Here is a 24,324-nt window from a genome sequence, read left to right as displayed (position 1 = left end):
TATTGCAAACAACTTAAAATATGGACAGTTATAGTTTGATTACTTTGCATGTGTGAATTGGATTGAGGGGTTACCAACATCTGGTGAAAATTTCATGTCAATAGCACCTTTAGAAATATAGTTACTAAGAAAACTGGTGACGCGTTCATGATTTACTTTACCTGCTGTATATATGAAAAGCATATTTTAAGAGTCCTGAAAACAACTTTGAGCGTGACCTCTTAATTCTAATTACACTGTTGCATTTAATTTGGAATATATACAGGAATACTATTTGTATTATCTAAAATGATAAGAGGCAAGCAACATAATCCACTGAAGACAAGCCAGAACATGAACAGACTGCCAAGCAAATTAATTTGCTGCTGGGACTAGATATTAAAGAAGGATGCTTGTTACCGGTCCTATTAATTTTATAGGATTTTAGGCGCACATTATATTGTTACCATGCATTTCTGTACATACTATGCACAGAGACCTAATCGCGATCATACCCGATCCAATATAAAATCAATAGAAATATCAGCACTACAAATAGAACTGCTTTTGGAGAATTTGATCATACAAACATAGGCATTTCATAATTTATGCAGGAACAAAAGGAAGAACGCATGTAGCTTGTTCATCCCCAAATCTGACCGCAAGCACCTCCTGAGGAGGGAGCAGCACAACTATTCAGACTGCTGGGATGTTGTGTAACAGTAAAAAAGGTAAAGTGAGGGCACTAGAAGCTCCCACATTCAATGGCTTTGGAAAGGTAGACGGGGGACACGCAGCAATGTGAGTCTGCAGAGGCAACTTCCTCCCACACAGTTAGGTTTTTGATTAATGTTATGCCAGCTCATCGCCACAGAGTAGGCTGCTGGCCTGACAAGGAGATAATAGCAGTGGGTATGGTACAGTGTCACAAGACAAGGAAAAGCTGCATCTCTTACAGAAGTCTGCAGTGGTGACTAATCCCTTCAGGCATGTCATAATGTTAGAAAGCATTCGAAGCAGTGACAAAAAAAAAGGAAAAAAAAAAAAGAATGATGCTGCAGGCTTTGTTTGTAACTGCTGTATTTTTTTTGTCAAAATGTGTATTATTAAATCTGAAAAATGGTTGCCATCAAGCGGAACAAGCATACAGCAGTACTGACAATTGCAAGTACTTTCTCATACATCAAACTGTCTCTTTTCAGCAGCTCAGCTCAGTTGTAATAATGGTATCATAGTGATTTTGACAATGATGTATTGATTTTTAAAAAACTACATGTAACACCCTAAAGCTTTTGGAAAATTGCCTCTACACTTGGAGAACAGTTATCTTAACTGAGCAACGAGAAAAGTTGAACCATTTACCTGTGAACAGTTTGGTAATGGCTTTGTTCTGTCGTCGTGCGGAGCAGATGAGCAGCAGCCAAGGAGGCAGAAACTCATGGTGACTGGCCAGGAGCTCTGCAATGGTCCTGGGAGAACCTGGGGAGGACCTCTGTTCCCCCTCACCCAGCTGACTGCCTTCATCAATGGAGTCCACAAGCAGGAAGAGTGCCTGCTGAGGAGGCTTCACACTCAAGAGAGGCAGGAGTACACACCTGATGAAAAAGGATGAGACATGGAAGGAGAAAGAAAAAAAAAAATCTGTTACAATGTTTTCATCTTTTTGATTTTGTTCAATTGATGACATAAATCATCTTCTTTCAGGGGTTGCCACTGCAGATTCTGGTCTCTAGCATACTCATCTGCATGTTCCCTTTCACTACTTCCATGAATCTTCTAATTTTCTGCTTCTTCTCCTGCCTAGCAGCTTCATATCAAACAGCCTTGGTACTCTACATATGTCCAAACCATGTTAAGCTTGCGTCTTTACCAGCTACACCTGTGGTGTCCCTCCAATGTACACTAATGTAATGTTGTTGGCCACTCCCAGTAAAAGTCTTAAAATCTTCAGTTCTGCCACCTCCAGTTCGGCCTCCTGTCTTTTTGTAGCATGTATTTAAAGTCATGTACCTCCACTCTTTGCATCTTCCCTGTTACAACTGTCTCCCTCTCATTCACACACACATATTCTGTCTTGCCTCCACCGGCTTTCATTCCACTTCTCACTAGAGCATACCTCCAACACTCCAGACCATCTTCCACCTGCTCCCTACTCTGACTGCAGATCAGGGTCATCTACAAACATCCTAATCCATGTAGACTCTGTCCTGACATCATCTGTCAACCTATCTTGACATAAAGAGTAAAAAAAAAACAAAAAAAACAAACAAAAAAAACTACCTAAACCTTGATAGGTCAGTGCATTGTCACTTTTATTTTTTTATGTTGGTTTAGCTAGCTAAATTCTATATTCACTCTTATTTACCCAGAAAGTGATGCATGTTTTTATTTCCCCTTCTAATGAGCTCAGATATTCATGCTTATGAAATAAAAACTGTTAGTAATAGTAATAAACATACTATTGACATTCTCTGCACAGCAAGTGCTTCGCTTCAAGATGAATACAAACAGTTGGTCTAATACAGTGAAACAGTGGCTTTACAAGGACACAAGAGTCACAACACAACCAATTTCAGTTAAACTGTTTAAATAGGGAGAGCAAAGGTGTTTAAGTACATCTCCATCCAGCTCAAATTGGATCCATTAACAGGCCTGCTACCGATGATCTGCGCTCAAAGAGAGATTTACAGATGATACAATCACTATAATTCGTCCGCCTACCACCCCCCCCAGTGAAAAAACTTTGCCCGACAACTAGATTTTCAGCTTTGAGATTATGCCAAAGATGCGGAAGGAGAAAAGTGTTTTGCAACTTTAACCACAACTAAACATGGATATTTTCTTCAAGTCGAATCTCAACTGATCTCCCAATAACATTAAAATTGATGCCTGAACATTAACATCCATTAAAAAAAAAACAAAAAACTGTAGCATTCAGTAAGAAAGCAAATGTGTATTTTAAGCATATGCCACATTAACTGTTTATGAAAGTCCAAATGTAAGTGAGGCATGATTCTGCTTCAAGGCTAATATGCAGATCACACGTAAATGTACACTGAACTAATTTTTGTTCGCAGGACTTCTGTTCCACTGTGACTGCAACTAGTTTGAATCCCCCATAAGATGTCTGCCTGGGGAAAATGTCATCTCCTAATACTCACAAAATTGCTTCCAGCTCAGCTGGCTGTGATAAAGGATCTGAGGATTTCATATTAGTGACATTTTACTCTGGGTCTAGGTTAATTAAACATTTAAAGGAGGTTGAACAAATTGATTACTCAACATAAAAACTTGACTCAAGAGTAGACGTGGCTGCGGGGCATTTGAGGATCTTTTAGGGTAGCTGCCGCGCAGATAAAAATCAGTCACCTTCCGGATGATGGGATGGTCTCTTTAACTACCACTCTTCTTTAATGGAACTGACATTGCTTGTAAGCGTTGTCATAAAACACCAAGACGCAATTTTAACAAGATGTTTTTTGGATGTTCAACAGCCTGTTACTAACCCTGCGGCTGCAAAGACATTCCCTTTTTGAGGTTCTACCATTCAAGACCTAAATTTTACTTCAATTTATTGTCCGTAATGAACATGAGTGCAGGAAAAGCCATGTTATTTGGGATGCAATTTCAGTCTAAAATACAAAAGACGCCACTTCTACAATTAATTCTTCTTGAATACTAAAAGAACTTCGACTAAAAAAAAAAAATCCCCAAAACTCTGATAGAATAAAATAAATACCGTATTTCCCGGACTACAAAGCGCACCTGAATATTAGCCGCACAAGCTAAAATCAGGGGAAAATCCTGTTTTGTACATACATTAGCCGCACCTGACTAAAAGCCGCAGGTGTTTCAATGTTGACTTATCATATGTAAGAGAATATGCACAAAGGGAATTGTCAGGAAAGAGATGGCTGTTTGGAGACACACCCCTTTTATTAATATTTTGAAAAACAAGTTATGGGTACATATTTGCACATGTAGTACATAACAGTAACCTACAGCACACCAGAAAAATAGATTCGGACTACCTTTTAGGCTCAGGTGCAGTGACACAGCTTTAACAAGAAGAAAAGTCAGTCATTCACCATCTTTCTCTTCTTCCTGCGCTCTAAAACCACCAAAGTCCTCTTCTCCAATGTCGGAAACGAACTGGCTCAGGATGGCTTCGTCATCCACTCTCCGCTTCTCTCCTTCGTTGTCACTTTCAAAACCAAAGAAATCCTCGTTGTCAGTGTCAGAGTCGAACACCCTCAGAAGGGCCGTGGCGGTGTCCTCCTCTCCATCATGCAGCAGTCCAGCCCTTCAAAATCCGTTGGTGATCGTGGATGTTTTCGCACTTTTCCACACTGTCAGAATCCACCGGTGGAGTTGGGCATAACTTGCTTTTCGCAAGTTTATCGCCGCTCGTCATCCACGCCTCCCGCTGAATGCGTAGCGCTACTTTGAAGTTTGTTTTTCGTGCTACTTCGTACGGCACTACGTTGCCTGGCGGACGGACATGTGACTAACATACCACTCTTGAACCCCGATCCTTCCGCCAGGCAACGTAGTGCCGTACAACAGCGGAACAAACAAAACAAATCGTCTTACGATATCACAAAAATCATGGAAAATCCATAGAAAAGCCGCACCTGACTAAAAGCCGCAGGGTTCAAAGCTGGTGCAAAAAGTAGCGGCTTATAGCCCGACAATTACGGTACTTTTATGTTATACAGAAATCTGACAATATGGGACTCGTATAACACCCTAACTTCTAGTATTCAGGAAATTAAAAGCAAATCCAATGTCTATTCTATTCTATTGTTGTTTCGATAGCCCAAGGCAATCTCTTCAAAATATGTTCTTTTTTCTAAACAGACATAACCTCCAAATTACTGATGTTATAATTGGAAAAGTAGCAATCAATCATAATTAAAAAGCTGGAATTAAAAGTTTGTTCTCTTTTAATTGGTCATTTCAGTACCAGATGAAATCCGTCCAAAGTCAACAATCAATAGTTATACATGTTTCTGTGAATCTTCAACTTTTGTTGAAGACTTTACAGAGAAATCTGAACTCTCAACAGCAAAAAAACAAAAAAACAACAAAAAAAAAAACAAAAAAACAAAACAAAACAGAGTTATGGTTTTATAACCTTCACACTCCAGTGTGATGCTGCTCAGCCTTTGAGAAACACAGTCAATCACTCCTTCTTATGGTCGCAGCCCGCACAGAACCTGCAGTGCCATCTGGGAGCCCTGCCAAAAGGAATGTCCATCCACAGGGGTGACTGTGTGTGTCAGTGTGTGAATAGTCATGTTTGAGGCCATGTTGCCTACTGAGACAATCAAATCCACAGCGACAGCAAGCGGTCGAAACAAAGAGCCATTCTTCTCTCACTATTCAGCTACTTTCGGGCTGTCAAAGAGTCAAAAGACAAGGACTGCAGACAAAGGAAACTTAGCGGGATGTGGGACATGGAGAGAAAATGAGCTCAGGAAAAGCTGATTTAGTTTGCCAGACAAACCTGCAGCATACCTGGACCAGAAAACCAAAAGTATTTAAGCTTCACATGGTGGTCTCTGACTTTTTTACCAACCTTTTAGTTCTTGTTCAAATCCTTAACATATGCCCAACCCAATGCCAATTGCCATTTAAGTCTAGAGCAAAAAGGAAAAGAAAAAGTAGAAGAGGGGGATGTGAAATGCACCTAACACAGTCACCATCTGTCATGTTGTATTCGCGACTGCGGCAGCCGTCACTCCCACCACAATGGTCAAAGCGAAGCTTCCAGTGAAGATGTCTGGGGCGACAAGGCAGCGCTGGGCACCGAGCCAGTGCCTTGTAAATTTACGCAGCTCATTTTAGAGAGCTAGCCCATACCCACACACTGTATGCACACCAAAACTATGATTAGAAAATAAGATCCATGCATGGCCTTGACACTGCTCTGTTAATTGAAGAATAACCAGCAGCGGAGTTTAGCTCTTAGCTTCAGACAGATCACAACACGGAGAGATACCGACAAAGCTTTCCTCCATAATGGCTTAAAAAGACAAAAGTTGAAGCGAGGCCTTTGCTTTTAAAAAACAAAGCAAAAAAAAAAAACCCCTCTCTCTCTTCATTTAGTATTGAGTCAATTTGGAGGAAGCCTGCTTAGCATCTTTGCAAAGTCAAGACAATTTAATACCACAGAGCTCAATGACATCAGCTGACTCATACACCGGCTCATCCAAACTGAAAGGGACGACTAGCTTGCAGATCGTTTGCTCACAGTTTCCTTTGCGATTCGTACATTATGAATTATATTACTGCAATCATCCCGTCGAAAGTAATCACACTGACAAGAACAATAAGAGTGACTGGTGCTGTGGGCAAAATGTTCTGAACAAAGAGGCTCACACACTTTAACTGTATTCTTCCCATTATGTTGGGATCGACCATATGGTCTTGTTTCCTGCTCAATCTGTTATCATCCAACTCCAGTTTCATCTGATTGGACATAAATTGCAATTCTATGGGTTTATTACAGACTTGGGGAAAACATTTATGCACTGAAAAAAGCTGGACTTTTAAGCTTTAACAAAAACAAAAAAATGTTGTCTGATCCAGAGTGGTTACACAGGAGCAGAACAGCACTTATGTAAGCTTTGGACTGGCATATTTACATTAATTTGAGTTATTAGACAGATAATCCTCTGAGGATGTCAACCTTGCAGCAGAAAACTAGTTGCTTTTCAAAAATACTGAAATGGGCATGATAATCATTTGTTCAAAATGACTGAGCGGAGAATTAGGTGATGTTAAAAAAAAAATCCCTATTAAACTCAAACAACTGTATTTTGTTGGAGTGGAATATGAGCTTAAAACATGTCATGACATTTTTCTGATTAACGGCACCATTTTATTAACATCCCCCCTGACATAAAGCTACTCTGCACACACTTCTCGTTCTCTATGTGAGCTTGTAAGAAGCAAGTACGGCCCATGATTCAATAGCTTGCAGAACCTCATTTCGCATCAATAACTTATTCTCCTCATTTTCTGAATGACTTATCAGTCTCTTATGTCGTGGTGGATGAATTCTCTTCATTTCAACATTACTTCTGTCCGTTGAGGTTCACAGGCATTTAATCATAGTTCTTTTTAGCTACGAGACAGTTCATGACCAATTTCGCTGCCCCTCGGCCACCTTGCTTGACAGGTGGTATGAGAAGTTTAAGCCAATAATGATGACATGAGGTAGCCTTTGTCAATTGCAGTTGCCAACAACCGAGATGACAGTAAGCGTTTGGTTTTTGCCAAAGTGGTGCTTTGCCTTAAATTCAGACATCTCCACTTTGGTCTCATCTCTCCAAAGGACACAGCGGTCTATTAGTTTATTCAGATCCAGGTTGGCAAGCCTTAAAATGTGCTGCTATGCTGTTTTTTGAGAAAAGAGGCCTTCGCTTGACAACCTTTACAAGCAAGCCATCCTTGTTGACTCAATTTTTAATTGTGCCGTGATCAACTTTTAATATGCCAATTGAGGCCTGTAGTCTGTGAGACCCGATGCTTTTGGGGTTTACCTAAAGTTTGGACTGCATAGTCCAACCTTTAGATAAATCTGTTGGGGACATCCCCTCTTGGGAAGATTGTGGAATTGTGTTAAGACACATCTGAACTCTCCTGACCTGTAAATGGCACAATATCACACACGCTGATGATCAAGTAATCAAGTCCATTTGATTATCAGCACATGGCTACTACTTACTGATTCTATAGGAATTAAGAGAGTAAGGATATATTTAGTTTTCACAAGACTCTGCAGGACTGTATGTTGTTTCATGGACAGGGCTGAATTATAATAGATTTATAATTTCGATTTAAAAAAAAAAAAATTATGACAATTTATTATTTATCCCACCACTTTACTCCTGACTTGGGTATTTAAATTACTTCTTGATGGATTGCCATTCCAGGTCCCCAAAGGACACAGTCTGTTGACTTCGGTGATCCCTTCACTTTTATTCCAACACCACTTTGAGGTTGACATTTCCCGTTTGGAGTAAAAAGCCAACTAAGATGGCTGCTATTAACTTCGGTGATCCTTTGACTTTTCAAATAATGTCATCGTGAACCACATTAGCACACCCACACAAACATTTTGCTTAAAACGCACCACTCTGTTCATGTCTAGCCTGACAAAGCCACCAGTATGTTGCACTAAGTGCACCAGTATGGTACATTTAGTGCTGCCTAATCAGCAAAAAGACATTCGAGTTGTCTCTTAGAAAAAACAGTAAACGTGTAATCTAAATAGAGATACCCAACTGTAAAGCCTCTAAGATTGTGTTTACATCCTGTAAATATATTAAACAGATTTCTTACAAAATATCAATGTGTTCAGGACTAATTTATCTAAAATAGAAAAAAATACCACATCAAATAACAGAAACTGAAATTTTACACTCATCAGCCACAGCAAATAAACCACTGTCAAGAAAAGCAAACAACCTTATCGCCTCACAATCCAGTATTCAGCTAGAAAACCTTGGCATTCATGTGAATTCACTCATCCCAACAAATTCTTAGTGAGCATTCAATTTCCAGTGTTACTTTCAGAAGGAAAAAGGTGAGAGTTCAACAGCCTTTCAGAAGAGAGACATTATTTTTGTCAGGTGGAGGAATGAGCTAACTGTGGAAGTGTGACCTTGTCTAAATCTAAGGGTAACTAGCATCTTAACTGAAAACCCCAATCCACAAAGGCTCCAACCATCACAACTAAAAGGGATCAACTTCTGACAAATATTTCCATCCACAACCAGACAGACATATGACTACTGCCAGAACTGCAGGTAGACCTGGGGCTGGGTGACCAAATAATTTAAGTATCAGTTCTGCTTTGAATGATTATGGAAGTGGGAATAATGCGAAAATTATTACTGTCTTGCATTAAATTTTGCTATGAAGCACTTGCAGCAAATCAAGCGCACACCTTTCCTTTACAGCAGAGAAATTCAAACCCACACTAAACTCACTTGCTGCTTAGAGCAGCTTCAGCCAGGATGACGGAAAGCCTTCGGTCAACAAGACGCATCTACAGGATGTAAATCTCTCAAAGTTTCACAGTTAAAGCTGTAGGTGGGTTATTGGTTCCTTAGTGTCTCCAAACTGTTCAGGGTCTCTTACCCAATCCAACTTTCAGATGTCTGCACCAGCTCTCTAATATTCACCCACTGGCTGCTGAGCATGTCTCAAGCAGGCATCTGAGTCCACTGCCTCCTGGGGCTCTCTCTTCGCCTCATCTGCCCCCGCAGACATTCCCAGGTGGAAGCAGACTGCCAACGACCGGCGGCTGCCCTTGCGAGGCAGACTTTAGAGTCAAAACAAAGCCTAGTTAGGGCCCAACTCCTCTTCTTGATGAACTTGTGTCCACCACCACCCTTTACATCTTAATTTATTAATTTTTCAATTGAATTATATATTTTTTAAAAGATTCCCTATAAAAAAAGATTTTTTAAAGGCAGTTTATGGACAACCATAAAACAATAACAGAAAAAGTATGACAAAATATGTGAGTATCATTTTTGACAGCTTAATGACAACTCTAAGACCGTAGCTGATCTGGTGTATTTCTTCTTTTATTTAGAGTAATTTGAGACAGCATTATTTTTTGAACATTGTATAGTGTTCACCACATTTGCAATAGGTGGGGGTTTATGTCAGGCTATAATGTGGGCATACAGCATGAAAAGCTGCACCTACTTGTGCCATTGGTAGAAAAATGAATTACTATATTGACGTCTTAAGTATCCGAGGATTTGGGAAAAGGGCTCCGACATCTCAGCCATGCTCCACTTCAGGCCACGCTTTAGCCTGTGGCATCAAAACAGGTGTATAAACCTTGAAGGCAGATTATCTGACATAACACAAAAGTAACAAAACAAAAATCATTTTAGAAAAGCCCTGTAAGTATTTGAAAAGTGTTCTCTTCAGCGGTTCTTTAAACCTGCTGGACAATGCAAGAATCTGATCTCTTCTTAATGGATTTGCACGATCAATTCTGCGCTGAATCCCTCAGCAGACAAATGCCTCCTGCTTGACCGAGAAATGGTGTGTTGGAGACTGCTTGGTCAGGGGGAAGTGAGAAGCATATGAAAAGAGATCCAAGTTGCTTTCATGCAAAAACAGCTACAGCTTTCAAAGGCAAGTCCGAAAAGAATCTTCTTAATAGACCATTGCTAAAGTGATAAAGATTAGATTAACTAAAATGTGAGTCTCATGACTTTTATTTTTTTATTTGAAAGCATCTCACGAGACTGATCACACACAATGACTACACTGTTCACTGTGTGAGAGTATTATAGTCAACTTATTACCCAAAGTAATTCCAATTGTAGTTGTTCAAAATGGACCAATTTCTTGATAAATTATAATAAAACGGGATCTCCTCATTCAACGTTATGCATCTATATAATGATGCTCTTTAATGATTTGACAAAGTGTAAACACACTTCTTTCATTGCCACCATGCATACCTCCTCATACCATAACTATTCCAAATCCCCCCGAGCTCTTCCCAACCCAGACGAGGTGTGCATTCCTGGCCAGCTATCCAATACCGTCAAAGGAATCTGAAATTTTATCCTTTTTGGGCCCCCCTCCCCTCCCTCTTGTCCTCATCCAGTACTCTGCTGTGCTCCTGCTCTCTTCACACACAGATGTACACAGACCCACAGCTGGGTCCATGCAGCTTAAGCACACAAATACACACAATGGGAAGGATTTCAGCACTGACAGGTAAACCTTCAAGCAGAGGTTTTACCTGGATTCACAGATTTCTGGTAACAAAGGGCAGCAGAGTGATGCTGAAGCTTTCTGCTTTCTAAAAATAATCTCAATATTCGATTAAAGCCCCCGAGAAGTGCTCCAATGAGCAAAATTTGTCTTTGTTTTTGGTCCTTAGTTGTTTCGATGGGTTGAAAGTGGGTGTCCGTCAAGGTCATCGTAAGCTAAGGAGCTTGGAAAGACAAGCATCTGGACTTCTTTAAGTTTCTCGAATACACTTCAATAGAATAGAATAATCCTTTAATTGTCCCACAAGGGGAAATTTGGTTGTAACAGCAGCCAAAAAGACACATATACAAACAAACAGTACACAGGACACAGAACAGAAAGATACACAATTTTTCTTACATATTTACATTAAGGACAATGGTTACTATATACAGAGAGTACTGTACAGTTATTAAATTAAATAAAGATAACTACAGATAAGAGGTAAACCAGGTTGTAGTCCGAATCGGTTAATTAACTTATTGCAGTTTCAGCACAGATGTAAACATCTATGTTTGTTGGGAGCAGTTCTGATTGTACAGTCTGACAGCTGCAGGGAGGAAGGACCTGCGGAAACACTCCTTCATGCATCGAGGATGCAGCAGTCTGTCACTGAAGCAGCTCTGCAGTTCAGCAACATTTACATGCATGGGGTGGGAGACTCTGTCCATCAGAGATGTTATTTTGGCCAGAGTCCATCTGTCTCCCACCACCTGCACTGGGTCCAGGGTGCATCCCAGAACAGAGCTGGCCTTCCTGATGAGTTTATCCAACCTCTTCCTCTCAGCTGCCGATAAACCGCTGCTCCAACATACAACACTGTAAAAAAATGACAGATGCCACCACAGAGTCATAGAAGGTCTTTAAAAGCGCTCCCTGTACTCCAAATGACCTGAGCCGCCTCAGCATGTGGAGTCTGCTCTGACCCTTCCTGTAAAGAGCATCAGTGTTGTGGCTCCAGTCCAGTTTATTATTCAGGTGAACACCCAGGTACCTATAAGAGTCCACTATCTCAATGTCCACTCCCTGGATGTTCACCAGTGTCAGTGTGGTGGGTCTGCGTCTCCAGAGGTCCACCACCAACTCCTTGGTTTTCCCGGCGTTGATCAGCAGGTGGTTCTGCTGATACCAGTCAACAAAGTCCAGAGTCCACTGTCTGTACTCTGAGTCGTCCTCACCTGTGATGAGGCAGACTATGGCAGAGTCGTCAGAGAACTTCTGTAGGTGGCAGCGTGGGGAGTTGATGGAGAAGTGTGCAGTGTAGAGGGTGAAGAGGAACGGTGCCAGCACAGTTCCCTGTGGGGCCCCAGTACTGCAGACCAGCATGTCAGAGACACAGCCCTGTGTCCTCACATACTGTGGACGTTCTGTGAGGTAGTCCAGTATCCACTGGGACATGTGGTGGTCCCACATGTGGTAGGGCTTAAAAACTGGGACTCTCCACCAACTGCTCTTAGAACTGAAGAAGCTTCTCGGATGAGAGGTGAAACATCTTCAAGGAGACTTAAAGAAGTCCAGACACTTTTCTTCCAAGCTCCTTAGAATTCAAGTGGGTGGAACTCTGGTGGAAAAAGGTGATCTCATATTCATCTCTACCAATCAGGGTTCTGCAGCAAAATGCGATGACAGTTGTGGGATTGTTTGCTTAGGTTTCCAGACCATTATCAATCAAACGGGTTTAAAACACACCCACACAATCCGGATGAGCCACAGAAGACTTGTCCAGTTTGTTTTTAACCCTTTTCTTTAAACCATTCAAACACTAGAAAGTCTTAGAAGTTTGCTTGTATTTAATTTGAAAGTTTCAAATTGTAACTGACTCATCAAGTTTTCATCAAGTTTTCAGGGGCTTTAACCATTTAAGTAATATGTCAGGCAAACATTCAGCAAGTCTAGCTTTGAAAAAAGCTAGGATTTGCTGTTTTCCTCTGTTCCAAGCCCTAATAAATTAGAGACTTTTATTTAGACTGTGAGATCATATGGAGATTTAATCTTGGGTTCTACAAACATGATTTACATTTTCCACAATTATCCAATATTCTGTAGACTAAATGAACAATCAGAAAGGAGCTCCACTTCATGAATGAGTATAAACTTGCAGCAATGCTGACTGTGAGTGTGTGAGGGTAACAATTACATGAATCAGTTTTGTATATCCACATGCAGCATGTAGGCAGACATATCCACAAACAAATAAGCTCTAACAAAAAGTACACACATAGCCGGTGGTGTGGAGACAGACGTTGGCATTAGATTGCTGAGTCATCGGTGCAGCCACACCAGTGCTGCCATTTCTCCTCATCTGCTCTACTGGAGCTGATGCGTCACACTGGGAGTCTTTTTTTGGTTTCTAAAATGTGGGCCTAATCTGCAGCGAGTTTTCCACAGCCGTGCACCACATGAAAGCCAGCGAGCTGCTTTCATTTAAGGTCCCTTAACCCCAATAAGCACGGCCGCCCAACGTGTAACAGTCAAAAAGTCAACACAAAGAGAAAAAAACACCGCAGAGCTCCCGCTTGGTTAGTTTTACTTCAGACTCGGGCAGCCAATATGGGTGAGGTCACAGTTTTACGTTAATTTTATATTATTTAAAGCTTTCTCTTGTTTAGGTAACAATCAGATCAGAGGCCTTCGCAAACGTCACTACATTTATCTCTCTGGCATAATCGGTCACATGTCAAGATGCTTAAAAAGGAAATCCCATTGTTGCAATACTGTCTAAAAAAAATGACTAGGGAAAAAAAGGTTTAACAATATTCATGATCTCACTGGAGGCAAGAACAGCTGATCTAATTTTTCTTTAGCTTTGACTGATGTGACTATTTTTCCAGAGTATCAACAGTTGTTTGGAACAAAGCAACAAGCAAAATCTTTTACAAAGAACCGTCTGATGAAGCTGCCAGAAAATCAACATTTCTAACTATCTTTTAGGAAAATCTCAAAACTGCATCATCAATTTCTTCCACAGACAATTCTTCAGGGAATAAAACATTGCCAAGAAAGTTCAAATCTTTTTCACCAGTTAAAGCCACAGTCATTCATCATTTCTGAAGTCTGTGCCCTTTCTATAAAAATAGAAACTCATCCAGCTGCAATTCAAACTTAACTCCTGCTTACTGGATAATAGCCTTACAACAGATCCACATATAAGTCACACCTACACTAAAAGCCTGCTTTGTCCCATCAGGGAAAAAAAAAAAAAAAAAAGCAACTGTTGCCTGTCATTTGACCAACGCGACTGAGTTAATTCCACCTATTCGAAGCCAGCTCTTTTGTCCTGAAGGGAGAAAGTGACGCATGTTGGATGACAGGAGGCTGACTGGTTGTTTAAAAATCACAAACGGATTCAAACGGGAGGACTCCAGTCAAAACATGGCAGTGGCCTTTGATAGCGCTAAGACACAGACTACAGAAGAAGCGATAAAGACAGAGGAATGTGCTTTGGCTTTGTCTGGAAGTCGAATCTTTGATGATACACTGCAACTCAAGTGTCAAAGCCTTTAGATAGCTCTGACGGCAAGCAGTGAATGTACCAAAGTTTATTTTATGAAGTTTATTGTCTGAACAAGACACACGCTGGCACTGGCAGACTTGAAGCACACAAAGGGCAAATTAAAAGGTGAAACTGCCTTTTGATGCAGGCATGAATTAAAAAAGACTTTATAGAAAGTCTGGCTAAAAGAACTAAAGTCATGATAATAATCTATTAAAGGATTTTTTTGTTAATGTTACGATTAAGGCCACAGATTTTTCTTTTTTTTACTGACCTTCGGATTATTTCCTTTCTATTATTTTAGGCCAAAAAAACTCAGAAAAAGCATTTCAGATGTTTTTGTCTATCCAACATACAAAAAATTAAAAATAAAAAAAACAGGATTTGAGAAACTTGAAAGCATAAATTCCCATGTAGATTTCTGAATTATTGCTTTTCTGTGCCTCTTTCCTGTATTGCCTCCACTGCTCTCTGTTTCACCACTTGCTCCTTTGCAAACTTTACAGAGCAGTTGACAGACAGGTTAACTCATTCACTGCCAGCCATTTTCAAATCAGGTAACTCCCCACTGCCAGGGTTTTTGAGCATTTTTACTCATTTTTGAAGAGCCACAGAAAACTGTGTGTTATGATCATATAAACGCTGAACCTACCAAAATGAAGAACAGACTCTCTTCTTTCATCCAAAAAAAAAAAAAAGCTTGTTTCTACCATTTTCCATTCTTTAGTAATCAGCTGTAGAAGAGAGGTGGGTTCCACCAAAAATGGCTGTTTTGACCAAAAAAAGGGAGAAAACGTGCTTTTTGTGAAAAATACATTTCAAGCAGAAAAGTGCCTTTGACACTAATATTTCTTGCTTTGTGACACCTCTAACATATAAAATAGTTTTTCACTTCTATAAAACAGAAATAACACTGAGAAAGGTTATGTTTTATCAAAACAATTTATTTACAAATATATGAAAAAATAAAATGTACATACGTATTCTAGCCCCTCCCATTGAAAAACGTAATTGACGTCTATAGACGTCAATGGCAGTGAATGAGTTAAGATGGAAATTCATCCGATTGAGCAAATTGGACTTAAGAGCGGGGGAAACAAGGAAAACCTCCATCGACTGCTCTTTTCCGTCATCGTCGAATCACCGTTTGCTGTTGAATCGGTAAAGTTACAAATAACTGCAAAGAAATGAACAAAACTTGTTGTGTGCCAGCGTGAAATGCCTCCAAAGTCCTGACCTTTCGTCATTAGCACTAGCTCCACACGCAGGTTTACGGATGCACTGCTGACATCTGATCTAGTAAACATGAACTAACATCAAAACTGAACTGATCTGTCCTTTAACAGAGATACTGGACCGACAGATAAGTATCCAATCAATGAATCAATGAGTAGATAATCAGGTAAATTTTAAGAACTTGCTTTAATTCTGTTTATTCACTTGATTGCCATTTATTGTTAATTTAATCATCATGTCCACAGGACCCATCTTAAAATGCAAGATTGTTCTAGTGATACTTAAAAATTAACTCTACTTTGAAGATATTCTTCATTTAAATAGTACATTTGCTTCTTATTATTAAAGTCACTGCTCATGCTACATCTGTTTGTAACCTGTCAGCAATAAAACACTGAAATTAAGGATTACAACATAAAAATGTGCAGGGATTTATTAAAATGTCCAAATTTTGGTTAGTTGTGGTATCGGAGTGGAAGTAAGTGGACGTAAACCCATGTAAACCCATTGTATTAACACAGTGCTGGTGATTACTACCAAAACTGACTTGTTTGTCTTTGACTAGGCCAAAGAATTTTGCAGGGCCTCTTGCACTCACTCACTAGGTAATGTTTAAAATCACAGCTGGAAGGCAGGGGAGGAGGAGGAGGGGGTCAACAGCTCCTCAAAAAAAAAAAAAAAAAAAAAAAAAAAAACGTGTTAAACAAGACCCTTAACTAAATGAAACTTGTGTGACTTTTATTGCAATAAATGTGAACCCAAAGGTAGTTGAATCAAAACAAGATGTGAATCCCTGTGTAAACGTTAGTCCTGATGTAAATTACTACTCATAGAATAACACTGTTCCACGTCCTTCTTTGTTTTGTACTTTTCTAAATGCCACTGCCAGATGCAATCTTGACTTCCTGAATCCAGATAGCATCTCGATCAGCAGGGGATCTGTTCAGATTTTTGTGTACAACAGCGCCTGGGATGCTTTTACACCTGAGATGGCGATAAGGCATTTACTCAACTGTTTATGTGGCTGACGAACACAACAGTCAGAGATAATAAGCCTTGTGCCTTTGTTGTCTGCAGATTTAAAGCCTGAGGTCTCGAGTGTTACAGAATATTTGCTTAACGAGGCTGGGTTCAGTGAAGTGTCCGCAAAAGGCCCTCAACATTCAGAGTGACACAGAGCAGAGCTGAAGTGAAAAATCTGTCCCTGTTGGGTTCAGTCTATTTTTCAATGTTTCTATGATAACCTGTGTTTTACCTCAGAGGGGCAAACTGAAGTCTGAATCATTGGTGGAAGCCTTGTGATTACAAGACGATGACAAGACAAGCATTCCCTTAGGAATGAGTGGGTTTTAAAAAAAAAAAAAAAAAAAAGTGGGTTAGGTTGACTCTGGTGAGTAATTGAAAAATGATTTACCTTACTGAACATTTGACCTACTTTTCTTCCTGTGTGTGATGCTGAGATGGTACAATAAGCATCACCAGATGGCCAGATGAGAAACGTGAGCGTGTGTGTACAGTGCTGCATTCCAGCCTGTGTTGCATAGACGGCCTGACCTATACTGTGTAGACAAGTCGTGCAAGTAACGCACACACGCAGCTCCGTTTAAAGCCCCCGTCTGCAATAACAGTCCATCTTGATCGTATTACATGTCCGGGCAGGGTGCTCGAATCCCACAAGCCTACTGTACTTCAGCCTTACATGTGCACTTCATCATCTTGCACAGTGTTGGACTGACCCAGGTGAACCTAACAATCACAGTTCAGTTCACCCAGGTCAGTGAGTCAGTGCTACTTCAAAGCTTCTTTCTCATGAGTCTCTCACCTCGTGAGCTAAGCTACAACTTAAAAATATCTGACCTTTCCTGAATCCGAAGCCAAGCAGGGACAGTCCCACCCAGCATGTCGCACGGGGGGGACAGACAAAACCATGACAAGAAATAACTGGAGAGGCTACTGGGGCGGAGCTATGTCATGAGTGTGTGCAGGGAAAAAAAAATAAACGGGGGGAGGTGCATCAGGGTCAGGAGGTGGAGAGGGTAGGTTTGGGGGGGATGGGCTGACTGCACTTTACATTTCTAGTCAAACCAAATTCCTAGATTTCCGTTACTACCTGAAACACCGTTTTTTTAACCATTTCTTTTTTTTTTAAACTTAAAGTTGCAAGAAGATATGAAGAAACACTTAATAGGCAGATTTATATTTTCCAAAAAGGAATCATAATTCAGGTAATTTTGTGCAGTGCTGCAATAGGTAGCTGTTTCAGTAAGATATATAACTGCATCAGTTTATTTTTTTTAATGAATCAACAGGAAAAAACTGATAGAGACTGAAAAACAGGATGGTGGTGTACATGTCTAATCATCCAGTATTTAACAATGAGATAAAAGCTGACAAAAACAGATAATAGTCACATTGGGCAAGCTGCAAAATTTCCTTTTATTATCAATGTTGACTAATTGATTAAGCAAAGAATGAGGTCCTGTCGACATGGATTAGTTATCCGTCTCACTATAAAGAGGTGCTAATCTGTGAAATCATCTGCTTGCAGTCATACTTTAACTGTGTGAGTGTGTGTGTCTTTACCTCTTGAAAGCCTCTGTGGGGTTCCTCTCGCACTCTCCAGGCTGCAAAGTGTTCTGCACAGCCGGATCGCGCACCTTTTCCTCATATCCTGGCAGTAGCCCGCTGCAGCAAATCTGAGCCACCAGACCTCGGATGAAACCGCCGACGCACAGCGTGTCCGAGTCATCTGCCCGGCAGAAGTGGAAAGCCAGGCTTTGCTGGTGTAGACCGCGGTGGGTTCCCTGGGCTGATGTGGGCCATAACAGCTCTGTACACAGTGCAGTTTTCCCACTCCCTGGCCCTCCCACCAGCAACACACCCCAGGAGCTACCCGACTTTGCAGATCCTGCTGTGAGGGTGCCAGGGTTGGACGCACTACCACCAGGTGCCAACGGGGGCTGTTTACTGGGAGTGCTGATTACTCCACTGAGGTTGTTGGTTTTCTCCTGGAGGCAATGCTGGATCTTATGGAATACCCACTCCCGGCAGTAAAAGCGCTTCCCTTTCAGCAAACTGGTTTGGGCCATTTTGATCTAGTGCTGCTGTTCCACCTATTCCTCCTCTTCAGGTTCCCTTCATTACGCCCCTTCACATTTTCATCTCCAACAAAGGCTGGCTTTAAATTCGAACATCCATTTTGTCAGGTGCAAAAGAAGGATGCACTTTAGATGTCCTTGGTTTTAAGAAGCAGCGAGAGTGAAGGCAAGCTGGGTGAAAAGTAGAGAAAAAAGCAGAGTCGCTGTGGATGGCAGGAAAAGCAACTGAGCTATGAAGCGTTAGAGAAAATGTAGGTCAAACTGAAAAAAGGAAGTTTAAAATTGAGGTTTAAACCATAGATTTTCCACCAACTTTTTCCATAGCTTCCCCACTGGTTGAACTAAGTGCTCCTTGTTATTATGAATGTGTTGCCTTAGCATGGCGCTGGGCATGGCAGGGCACTCGGCTCTTGAGTGCATCCACTGGCAAACTCAAGCCACCGCTGCTTGATAGAATTAGCCATGGAAGTTACTGATATATTTCCACTGATGCATTTCAGATGCCACCGACCAAAAGGGTGTTTCCATTACATTAACATGGAATAGACTGCCAGTGCTGAATGGCTTTCTCCAATAACACACTAAGCCTGCCTCCTTCCCTGGAAAACAGAAACAAAATGAGAAGACACAAATTTAAAAAAAATCATCAATATGTCCTAATTGGTCAAGTAAGCAGTTGATGAGACATAGTTTACTCTCCTAGAAGCAGGCAGTGGAAAACACAAGTGCGTAATTTATTTACACATCTACTGCCCTAAAGAGTCTCCATATAAGCTGAAGCAGTTTGACACCATTTATCATCATGCACAGTACTTTTACAGATATTTTCCAGCCTACAAAGAAGAGTGAACTCTATTTAGTGAGCTACAAGAGGTGGGCAAGCTGGTTTTTCGGTGCTTTCATCCTCCACATCCCACATCACTGCCTGCCTGCCCTGCAACTAAATTCTTGGCAGGGGTTCGTCCAGTTTCTCTAGTCTATCCACTGATCCCCTCTTCCTTCCTATGTGGCTTTAAATCCCAAACAGTCCACATCCGTCCTGAACTGTGAGGGGGAATAAAGTCCAAGTAACAGGACCCCCTTTCCTGCACGTACAAAGGTCGTTAACATGGGCGTAAATGTAACATAACCGCTTTTTTCTAAGGTTTTGCAGCAATGATTAAACTTTAGAGGGCAAAAAGGCCCATTGAAGCTCTCACCGAGAAGATTCTGGCACTTTGGTGGTCAGCTGCACTTTAACCATCTTCCTATTTAGTTGTTCATCATCGCTGTTGTTTCTATACTGGACCAAATGCAAATATTCCCCAGTCTCCCCAGCCAAGAAATCACACGCTTACACACACCCAGAGGCTTACACGCACACGTGCGCGCGCACACACGTAGTCTTGCTGGTTACTTTGTAACACTGCCAAATAACAAGGGTTTACACGGGCTGCTATGCATTTCCACATTTCTGTTTTTCTAAGGCGCTCCCCGCCGTCAACACAAAGCCTTCCAAATAAGTGTTCAATAAATCAAACCTTAGCTGTCTTAAGACGGAAGGCGACCAAAAAAACAAACAAAAAATACATCCATCAGAGAAAACGACATAAATTCACTTCAGCTGACTGGAAAGGAAGCGCAAGTCTTTTGTATAGCAGACAAACCTCACCCATTTCTAATGGGATACAATTTACACCTATGGGGGCTTTTAAAAAATGACTAGACCGGCGAACAACTGCATTTATTAAGAAGGAAAAAAATCATATAAAGGCTAACTGAAGACGGTCATGTTCCTACAGCCCACCAGAACTGTTCCTTCAACTTCAATTGAGCCAATTGTGGAGCGTTTCTCTGTCTTCGCTAGTTTTAAATGTCTCACAGTCCCAAACGGTTTTCCTCTCACCTCTTTCCGATTCCTCTCGCTGTTTTAGGGGGGGTAAAGGGGATTGCCGTGTCCGTAGTCTACACCCTTTCTGTCCAAACCAAAGGCTCCGAATAAACCACACGACCGTTGCTCCCGGCGTAATTCAAAGCCCAATTTTGTGCATTTGAGCAACGTTTACGTCTTTCTTTGAATCGCTCCTTTCTGTCGGTGTCGGCTCCTCCTGCTGCCCCTACACAGCTCCACAGTGAGCAGACTGACTCTCCGCCTCCTAACACTCTACATTTCTCCCCACTGCATGCAGAACACACGCTAATGAGTGGCGCAAAGCTTTTTGGGATTTGTAGTTTTCAACCTTTGGTCGCTCTTCATTGTGTACAAACAGGTGGTTCAATATAAAAGCGGAATAACAACTGCAGATGAATTATTTTCTCATGGAACAGTTATTTCGCTTTAAAGCCAGGGTGTCAAACATGTGGCCCGGGGGCCAAAACGAACGGTACAAACCGGTACAATAATGTCATTACAAAGACTGGTTCTGCTCATATCCAATCCAGTTTTTCAATATAATGTACTTCCTGTTGTGGAGATGCTAATTATACTAGACAGGTATGAACACTTTCATTTTATGACAGGTGAGCACACCTGTCAGGTTAAGATCCCAATGTTTTTCTTTGATTTATAGTTTATATCTTATTTGTTCATTCAATCTCCACTTATCTCTTCTCTTACACAATGTCAATCTTACATTTACTGTTTTTAACTAACTTTAGTGTTTACTTTTATTTGTTTTTAATCATTGTTTTAAATATAAAAAAAATCTCTCACATTGTATAAGGCCCTCACCGAGTGCCTGTGGTACTTTTATTTAACTGTGTTGATCACCAAGTTGTTTTAATTATAAAGAGATAAAATATGCACCTTACTTGAAAAAAATGAATAACTGAATTTTGTTTGTACATAGATAGATAGATAGATAGATAGATAGATAGATAGATAGATAGATAGATAGATAGATAGATAGATAGATAGATAGATAGATAGATAGATAGATAGATAGATGCATGGGATGGAGGAACTGTCAATCATGAATGACATAACATTGACTAAGATTTATAGTTTGCTTTTCACTCACACTATCACCATTGCAACCGATAGCAGCAAAGTTGTACATGCACATGATGATGTCTGAAAATATTTCATTACTTGAACATGAGAAAAATGGCCCTGCTTTGATTCTGCCTAAGGCTTTTTAATTAAGGACACTGCAACATTTGCATACTTTTTATGAATGAAGTGCAGCCACTGATGTTGAGCAGAAGATTAGCTGTGAACTCACAGTAAATCAACGATGCCTTATACCTGGCTGAATTATGGCTCCAAGGTCTTTATCTGGGGAGTATATGAGAATGTCTTTATAATTACATTATACCGTCTATATATAATCAATCTCAGGTTTTTCCTTTCATTAGAAAGCTATTAACTGTGATGTACTTCCTGCTTCATGGCTGACACACCAGATGCTGTCATTGTTAGAGAGCAGAAGGCAGGTGCGTGCTTTAGAATTAGGTCTTCCTTTTGACTCTGATGAGGCATCTAAATTTGGCAGCACCAGAGTAATGACAGGAAAAAAGACTGAGTGTGCTCACACCAAAGACAAAATATTCAGTCACTGCATGTGACAAAATGGAAAAGGGCTACACAATAAACAATTTAATGACTGAATTCTCCGATGATTAAATTGTAGTTCACCTGTGTGCAGACCTTCCCCATTTTAGTCTCTGAGTGATTGTTTTTGATTTGTGAACAAACCAACTAAATGGCTGCATGTGTTTTATAATTCATGAGAAATTCACTGATGAGCAACACCAGCTGATTTGTGTGTGTTTCGACCAAAGCTGCACAAAGAAATTCTGTTTGTTACATAAGCCACTTTAGAAATGAAATCCGTAAGCGATCAAGATGCAGCAGAAATGAGTTTCCCAAAAGTTTTTTTTCTTCCTTCCAGCAGGGATGCACACGGGGCTTTCACGCTGATACTTTTTCATCTAACTGGAGGCTGCTGATCTCACAACTTATTTATCACTCCCTGAAGAATAACTTCAGGGACTTTTACTGTGAGGTGTAGCTGCAGTAGGTTGTAATAGCTGACAGTGTGTTGCCGGCTGAAGCTGACTGTGCTCAAATGAAGATAATTCAGTCTTGTGCTAAAGTGAAGTTCCACTTCAGATCAAATTTTCTATACTCGCATAACAGCCTTTTTCTTCATGGTAAGGTATTACAGAAATGATTGCTTGGGGATAGGCTCAAGGCTGGGTTCAAGACAGACAGGAAGAAAAAGACAGGAGCTAGGATTGGTGGTTAAAATAAAGCAAAACAAGACATGATATAGATTCAGACACAAAACAAGTAAAAATTAAAAAAAAGTCTGAGGATACGCAATAATAGAAAAAGTTTGAAAGGTGTAACCTCTACACTGTCCCAAACCTTATATAATTAAATTAAGCAAAGTGTGATGATGTGGGTGGCACAGCAGCACAGTGGTTTGGTGGTCACCAGTGTTACCTGGTTCTAGGTAACCCAGTGTAACCCAGAAGTTCCTGGGTTTAAGTCCATCTGCCTGTGTGGAGTTAGCATGTTCTTCCTGTGCAGTTTCTCTCCGGAAATGCTGGTTTCCTCCTGCAGTCCAAAGACGTGCATTTTGGCTGACTTCTAGTGAATTAGGGCGACCTGTCTAAGCTATGCGCTGCCCAGTGGCAGCTAACATAGGCTCCAGCACCCTTGCAACCCTGAACCAGATAAGCAGAAGAGGACTGATGATTCGTGCGATGATGTCAAAACTGTAGACTCAGTATGATGGGAAACTCCAAACGATGTTGGGGCAATCAAGTCAGGACATTGTTCACACTTGACAGTTTTCAAATGATGCGCAAAATAGGTAATAATTCTGTTGTCACTACTGGAAATACTGTACTCACTAGTGAATGCAGGAGGCATGACATTGTGAATCCACTGAGTATACCTGTGCTATTCTCACAGTGACACCGCTTGGGCTTTGCAGGTTCAAGGCTTTAATGTCTTAACAATTGCTTTCTCCCAACAAAAACCAAAAAAGTGAATGATTAACTAATAATTAATTAATCAGATGAATTAATGATTAATCTGAACAGACTACATTGCACACAAACAGAGTGATGAGATCATGATGCCATATGGATAGCATCTTAGAAGGTATACTATTAAAGAATAACTAAAAACATTAATAGGCTTAACTCTGAAAAGGTTCTCTAAAACTACAAAGCACAAAGTTCCACAAATACATTAGCTGCATCCACTGGAATATTGTTGGAAAATGATCTTTGTCATAGCTTTATCTCTTACACAAAATGATTATTCCATCCAGATAAAGGCAGTTTTGGAAAAAAATACTTAACAAGTATAGGAAATATCCCATCTTTAGAGAAACAAAACACTTTCTCTACATCTACCAGCTGCTTCAGTTTTTTGTTCTTTCAGATAGCCTGTTGTTGGTGTTACCACCCAGAGCAGGAAACATGGACGTGCCCCCTTTGGATGCAGAGAGGAGATAAGCAAATCCATATATTGAACTCCCCTCCAGAGTAATCACAAACACTCATCTACCTTACATGATACTCAGTCTGCTAATGCTGCCCCTCAGCAAATAAACAAGAAGAAGACAGGAGGCAGATAAATGACTCAGGTTTTCCATTTTACATCTTACTTTGGGCGATTATAGGGCTGAAACTAATGATGCTTTCCATTAATCTATAAACAACTTTTTAAAAAAAAAAATTGTTCATCACTGTCCAAAATTCAAAGGTAGTCACTTCAAA

General features: G+C 40.6%; 1 protein-coding gene across 1 annotated transcript in view; it reads right to left on the bottom strand.

Annotated features, from left to right (window-relative positions):
* Window positions 1–20,749, bottom strand: part of ankrd50 (ankyrin repeat domain 50) — a 40,722-nt gene extending 19,973 nt beyond the window's left edge. The window contains exons 1-3 of the mRNA XM_086258946.1: window positions 20,492–20,749; window positions 18,092–19,205; window positions 1,342–1,574 (exon numbers count right to left, since the gene is read on the bottom strand). Of these exons, the coding sequence (XP_086115072.1) occupies window positions 1,342–1,574; window positions 18,092–18,597 (739 nt within the window). The 5' untranslated portion in view covers window positions 18,598–19,205; window positions 20,492–20,749. The remainder of the gene's footprint in view (window positions 1–1,341; window positions 1,575–18,091; window positions 19,206–20,491) is intronic.
* Window positions 20,750–24,324: the final 3,575 nt, after the last annotated feature.

This window comes from Aulonocara sp. 'chitande type north' Nkhata Bay, linkage group LG2 (genome assembly GCF_057382095.1).
Source record: "Aulonocara sp. 'chitande type north' Nkhata Bay isolate Kocher_YH1m ecotype deep benthic linkage group LG2, A_spYH_male_GT1.1, whole genome shotgun sequence".
NCBI classification, from domain to species: domain Eukaryota; kingdom Metazoa; phylum Chordata; class Actinopteri; order Cichliformes; family Cichlidae; genus Aulonocara; species Aulonocara sp. 'chitande type north' Nkhata Bay.
The sequence above is the reverse complement of the archived record's forward strand: the minus strand, read 5'-3'. Positions and strand labels throughout refer to the sequence as shown.